Genomic DNA, 6,323 nt, shown 5'->3' with positions numbered 1-6,323 from the left:
GGTGAAGAACTTGTTTGTTGATAATTCGTGTCAAGGTGGAGATTGTTAGAATTGAGTGACTCGAATCATTGTTAAAATAAAATACAGTGGTAAAATAAAATAAAAGTAAAATCAATATAGAACTATACTTCTTTTATTTTACATTTATTAGAATAATGTTTTTCAACCTTACTACACTTCATCTATTTGACATTTATTAGAATAAGGTTTTTTCAACCTATAAATAGATGTAGTCTACACTTCTATTGTATAATTCGAATTTGACATTAGTGAATTTCTTTTTCTCTACCCGTGGTTTTTTCCCGAAAGGATTTTCACATAAAATCTGTGTTATTATTATTATTATTTTGCTTTGCGATCGTTTTATATTGCCATTATCGATGTTAGTTTCTACAATATTTTTAATGTATTATATATATTTAAAATAATATGGCAAGGCCAGGCTTAGGTTTTAGCATTTTTATTTGGATCGGGTCTAGATAAAATTTTAAGCCTATTTTTCGGGTTGAGCCTAGCAAACGAGAAAATTTTGAATAGGCCCATGAGGGCATTTAGGAATACTTCTCAAAAAAACACTTTTAGGGAGAATCTAAAATTTGTAACTTCTAGAAAAGTATAAGCACTTTTGAGAAATATTTCTATACTAACCCTAAATCTATTTGATATTATAAAAAATACTTTAATAATTAAATTTCCAGCAATCTTAAATATAAAATATATATATAACTTGTATTTATTCCTAAAAGAAAACTAAAGAGTGCAAAAACAAACAACTCGAACGATTCAAAAGGGATAAGGAAAGGAAAAACCATTGATAAAACATGCTCCCATTGTTTTGAGCAAAAAAGAAAAAGAAAGGCGCTCCCATTGTATCCACTTTTGGCGCGAAAATTTCAAAAAAATCCCAAACGAAATTTTAATAACGAGGGAAACCCAAGCAAAACAAATCTCAAATTTCAAAACCATTTGTTCTTTTCTTTTATCGCATTATATAAACCGCGCTTATGGTTACTCTTTATCTGCAAGCCTGAAACCTGTTCGACGAAATTGCTTAGAGGTAGAGAAGGATTGACAATGTATGTGGTTAAGAGAGACGGGAGGCAAGAGGCCGTTCATTTCGATAAGATAACGGCGAGGTTGAAGAAGTTGAGCTATGGACTTAGCATCGATCACTGCGATCCAGTCCTTGTTGCTCAGAAGGTCTGCGCTGGTGTTTATAAAGGGGTCACTACTAGCCAGCTTGATGAGTTGGCTGCTGAAACCGCCGCTGCTATGACTGCGAACCACCCTGATTATGCTTCCGTGAGTTTGTTTCTTTTTATTCTTTTTAAAAATAATGATTCTAAACATTTTGAAATTCTTTTACTAATTCAAATGTGTAATTGCAGTTGGCGGCGAGGATTGTTGTTTCGAATTTACATAAGAATACTAGGAAGTCATTCTCTGAGACGTAAGCGATTTCTATTTAATTTGATAAAGCTTCTTTTTTTTTTTTTGGAGAGAGGCGATTGATGTTTTGAGGATGGGTGGTTTATAAATGTAGGATTAAAATTATGTACAACCATTTCCATGAGAGATCTGGACTGAAGGCGCCTTTGATTGCTGATGATGTTTATGAAATCATCATGAAGGTACTATGATTATGTTTCATTCTTTTTTACTCTCATGTTTTGATTATTGCTTTTCTAGTTTGAAATATGGTAGATCTTTTGGCTAGAGTGTCGCTTTACACTCAAGTTACTGATGCCTTTTTGATCTCTGTTGAAATTTCTAGTTTAAAAAATGGTAAACCCTTTATCTTGTGGTTGATGACAAAATTGTGTTGGACTAAGCCTACAAAAGCTTGTTATGCTTGTAGAATTGGAAGTGATCCATTTGTGTTATGAATGTTGACAAGTTGTGTATTATCTATATTATGATAGTTGATACTGACTGCAAAAATCATGGCCTTACAAAATTTATACAGTATTTTTTAATACTTTTTAAAGCCTTCTTTAGCTGGATTTATATTTGATGTCCTCACTGTTTATAATTTTATACATCATCAGAATTAGATGATCACATTGTGAGTGCATCAAATGCTGACCCTTTCTAGTTATGTGGAGTTTTTAGTGTTTGCTTTGTTTTGTTGCCTTTTAGTTATGAATTTTCAACATAGTGTATCCTTTCTAATTCCTCTTATATGTAATGATTACATGTATAAAGGCTTAATTTTGTTAGTGTTGGTTTCAGAATGCTGCTCTGTTGGATAGTGAGATCATATATGATCGGGACTTTGACTATGATTATTTTGGTTTCAAAACCCTTGAGAGGTCCTACCTCTTGAAAGTTCAAGGGAAGGTTATAGAAAGGCCCCAACACATGTTAATGAGGGTTGCAGTTGGAATTCATAAGAATGACATTGATTCTGCTATAAAAACTTATCACATGATGTCTCAAAGATGGTTTACTCATGCTTCTCCCACACTTTTCAATGCTGGAACTCCAAGGCCTCAAGTAAGTTTTGTGTGCAAATATTAGATTGAGGCATCTTATTTATTGTCATTGTTCATTAAATTCTTTTGCTTACATATGTAGTTCTTTGACTTGTGTTCTGGCAGTTGAGCAGCTGCTTTTTACTGTGTATGAAAGATGACAGTATTGAGGGAATATATGACACTTTGAAGGAGTGTGCTATTATCAGCAAATCAGCTGGAGGAATTGGTGTCTCAGTTCACAATATTCGGGCTACAAGTAGTTACATTCGTGGAACAAATGGTACATCTAATGGCATTGTCCCAATGCTGCGGGTGTTCAATGACACTGCTCGTTATGTTGATCAAGGAGGGGGGAAAAGAAAGGGTATACTTGAATTGTTGTAATTCTATATGCTATGTTTTCTGACAATGTTTGGTAGCCCTTTTATTAAAAAGGATGTCTTTGATGCATTTAGGTGCCTTTGCTATATATTTGGAGCCATGGCATGCTGACATTTTTGAGTTTCTGGACCTCAGGAAGAACCATGGAAAGGTATTTTATGCAGTTCGAATTTGTTTGCATGAGCTGTGTTATTTGGGTGTTTAGCTCTTTCTTTGGCTGATTTGATGCAATACTGTATAGTATCATATCATATCCAATAATGTCTAAGTTTTGTTGCTGTAGGAAGAGCACCGGGCGCGTGATCTATTTTATGCTCTATGGGTGCCTGATCTTTTTATGCAAAGAGTCCAGAGTAATGGGCAGTGGTCATTATTCTGTCCTAATGAATCTTCAGGACTGGCAGATTGTTGGGGTGAAGAATTTGAGGAGCTGTATATTCATTATGAAAGAGAGGTTAGCAGCGCTGTTATATATTTGGTTAATGCTTTTATATTTTTTGCAACTAGAATTCATTTCCTAAAGTCTTCTTGTTTGATATTCAGGGCAAAGCGAAGAAGGTTGTCCAAGCACAGAACTTGTGGTTTGAGATTCTGAAATCTCAGATAGAAACTGGTACACCTTACATGCTATTTAAGGTGATTTGTCCAAACAAGCTTTATATTTTATGGGGTATTTCTGTTCTCAGATGAGTATTGTGTGGTTGACCCTTTGCCTCCCACTGTTTATCCAGGATACGTGCAATAGAAAAAGCAACCAGCAAAATCTTGGCACCATTAAATCTTCTAATCTGTGTACTGAGATCATTGAATACACAAGTCCAACAGAAACTGCTGTTTGCAATCTGGCATCTATTGCACTGCCAAGATACGTGAGGGAAAAGGTAGGTGTTGAATGGTGCTTATGTTGTACATGTTGCTCTATCTTGAGTCTGCATGTTAATTTAATTAATTAGCCTTGACTTTTTATCTACTTCAGGGGGTTCCACTGGACTCTCATCCATGTAAGCTTGTTGGTAGTAGAGGTTCTCAGAATAGATATTTCAACTTTGACAAACTGGCTGAGGTTTGATTCTTTACTTTGCTAATGCACTTATCCATATATTGCTAGATGGTGTTTCATCCATCTAGTGTATCATTGTGATGGCATCATGAGTTCTGTGTTGGTGCATGATGTCACATGATATTATTTGTTAATAATGATTGTTAAGTCTTTCCTTGCACTGTTGTGACAGGTTACTGAAATTGTTACAAGAAATCTTAACAAAATAATTGATGTTAATTACTACCCTGTTGAAACTGCAAAAAGATCAAATTTGCGTCATAGACCCATTGGTATTGGAGTTCAGGGGCTTGCAGATACATTCATCTTACTCGGCATGGCCTTTGATTCACCTGAGGTATATTTGATCATGAATATATGAATCTGATATACCATTTAAGTTGAATCTATTTTGTCTGATAATTTACTGGTTTTGAATTTCAGGCTCAGCAGCTGAACAAGGACATATTTGAGACCATATACTACCATGCTCTGAAAGCTTCTTCTAATATAGCTGAGAAAGAGGGACCATATGAGACATATAATGGGAGTCCTGTGAGTAAGGTATGTGATTTTGGCAATTCTTTGAAATGGATACAAGTATTCTGGTTATATTTGATGTGATTGCAATATCTTACTAAATGCTCATTTCTTGCTGATATGTTTTGCTCATGACTTAGTTGCCTGTTAAATTTCAGGGTATTCTCCAGCAAGATATGTGGGGTGTTACTGCTTCAAATCGGTGGGACTGGAATGCTCTTAGAGACAACATAGCTAAGCATGGAGTGAGAAATTCACTTTTGTTAGCACCTATGCCAACTGCATCAACTAGCCAGATTCTTGGAAATAATGAGTGCTTTGAACCATATACATCCAATATCTATAGTCGTAGAGTTCTGAGGTTTGTCCTGGCTTTCTCTTATGCATCTTGCTCCATTTCTTAGTTGTCCATTGCTTAAAACTTATTTTCTATTTTTTCTCCAGTGGTGAGTTTGTAGTGGTGAATAAGCATCTTCTTCATGACTTAACTGAGATGAGTCTTTGGACACCTGTTGTTAAGAACAAGATAATACATGCAGATGGTTCAGTTCAAAATATTCCTGAAATACCTCATGAATTGAAAGCAATTTACCGGTATGGATTGCTGGGTTTTTTTGACATCTTCGTCTCAATCCTCAGTCCCCTTTTCTCTCATTACCACTTCAGAATGAAGTTAAAGTATATATTTGTTTCTGATTTACTAGGACTGTTTGGGAAATTAAGCAAAAAACGTTAGTTGATATGGCTGTTGATCGAGGATGCTACATAGACCAGAGCCAAAGCTTAAATATACATATGGACCAACCTAATTTCGGAAAACTTACATCCTTACACTTCTATGCCTGGTCCAAGGTATTAAAACTTGGCTTTTATCATGATTAAACACATTAATGCCAGTAGCTGCATGATGGTTGCTGATTCCCTTGACTGTATATACAGGGTCTGAAGACAGGAATGTATTATTTAAGATCTCGTGCAGCAGCTGATGCAATTAAATTCACCGTTGATATATCGATGTTGAAGGTAAGACATACTGTTCTGATTCATGTTGAAGTTGCATAACATCTAGAATGTCATGAAATTTGCAAATTATATTGATTTTAAATTTTTTTATTATTTTCTGTTCATAATATAGGAAAAGCCTAAAGTAGAAGATGATGAAACAAGAATGGCACAAATGGTCTGTTCCCTTACAAATCGTGAAGAGTGCATGTCTTGTGGGAGCTAAAGAGTGGTTCCTTTTTGAAGCTTTGAGAGCATGCAATCAGGGAATTTGGTGTCGACGAATGGCGATTCTATATGTGGATTTTAATTGTCTTCACAATATCTAATCTAATTTAACTTCCTTGTATAGCTGTGATTTTTGTAAGTTTAACAATTTAGATTATCAGTGGTTGTTATGTATTGAAGCTTGCTTATTGTTAATTTATTATTAATAATAATTAATGAATTCCAAGTCATAATCAAAGCGTTCTCTCTAGCAAGGTAAAAGGTTCGCCTCCTACAAATGTGTCCAAAGATTCAACAAGTGCAATTTTTGTACCGTCAATCATTATGCCGGAAATGCCAGTTATTTCAGTCATTTAATCCACATTTGTTAGGTCTTGTATTTGACTGTTGTGGATAGAAATGATAGTATAGAAAATGTTTGTTTCTTATTTTATTTAAAAGGTTTAATTTGATTTTGGTTTAAATTTAATTCATTATTACCTTTTGAGTGGAATTATCACAACATGAGCATTCTTAATAAGAATTATTGCAATAGGATAATAATGGCTAAGAGGATTTGAAAGATATTATGACATTAATATTTTTAAGGTTTAGTCAAGGATTAGTTTAGGGCTTTCCATTACTCGTCGCATTTAGTTTGGTATTACTACCGCGCA

The 6,323-nt window shown here is 34.6% G+C and overlaps 1 protein-coding gene across 1 annotated transcript; it reads left to right on the top strand.

Annotated features, from left to right (window-relative positions):
• Nucleotides 1-774: 774 nt before the first annotated feature.
• On the top strand, nt 775-5,897 carry LOC107950594 (ribonucleoside-diphosphate reductase large subunit). The gene is made up of 17 exons (XM_016885472.2): nt 775-1,302; nt 1,389-1,450; nt 1,544-1,631; nt 2,233-2,496; nt 2,601-2,841; nt 2,933-3,009; nt 3,142-3,312; nt 3,402-3,494; nt 3,590-3,739; nt 3,835-3,921; nt 4,091-4,255; nt 4,342-4,461; nt 4,596-4,798; nt 4,882-5,031; nt 5,142-5,289; nt 5,377-5,460; nt 5,573-5,897. The coding sequence occupies exons 1-17, from the start codon at nt 1,075-1,077 to the stop codon at nt 5,663-5,665; spliced, it is 2,424 nt and encodes an 807-aa protein (XP_016740961.2). The 5' UTR covers nt 775-1,074; the 3' UTR covers nt 5,666-5,897.
• The last annotated feature ends 426 nt before the right edge of the window (nt 5,898-6,323 follow it).

This window comes from Gossypium hirsutum, chromosome D03 (genome assembly GCF_007990345.1).
Source record: "Gossypium hirsutum isolate 1008001.06 chromosome D03, Gossypium_hirsutum_v2.1, whole genome shotgun sequence".
In the NCBI taxonomy this organism is placed as follows: Eukaryota; Viridiplantae; Streptophyta; class Magnoliopsida; order Malvales; family Malvaceae; genus Gossypium; species Gossypium hirsutum.
The sequence above is the reverse complement of the archived record's forward strand: the minus strand, read 5'-3'. Positions and strand labels throughout refer to the sequence as shown.

Excerpts from the sequence above, each read along its gene's own strand:
- LOC107950594 (XM_016885472.2), top strand. The coding sequence starts at position 1,075 with ATGTATGTGGTTAAGAGAGACGGGAGGCAAGAGGCCGTTCATTTCGAT. Across the intron at positions 1,451-1,543 it reads AGGAAGTCATTCTCTGAGAC|GATTAAAATTATGTACAACC; the intron begins GTAAGCGATTTC and ends TTATAAATGTAG. Across the intron at positions 4,799-4,881 it reads TATAGTCGTAGAGTTCTGAG|TGGTGAGTTTGTAGTGGTGA; the intron begins GTTTGTCCTGGC and ends TTTTTTCTCCAG.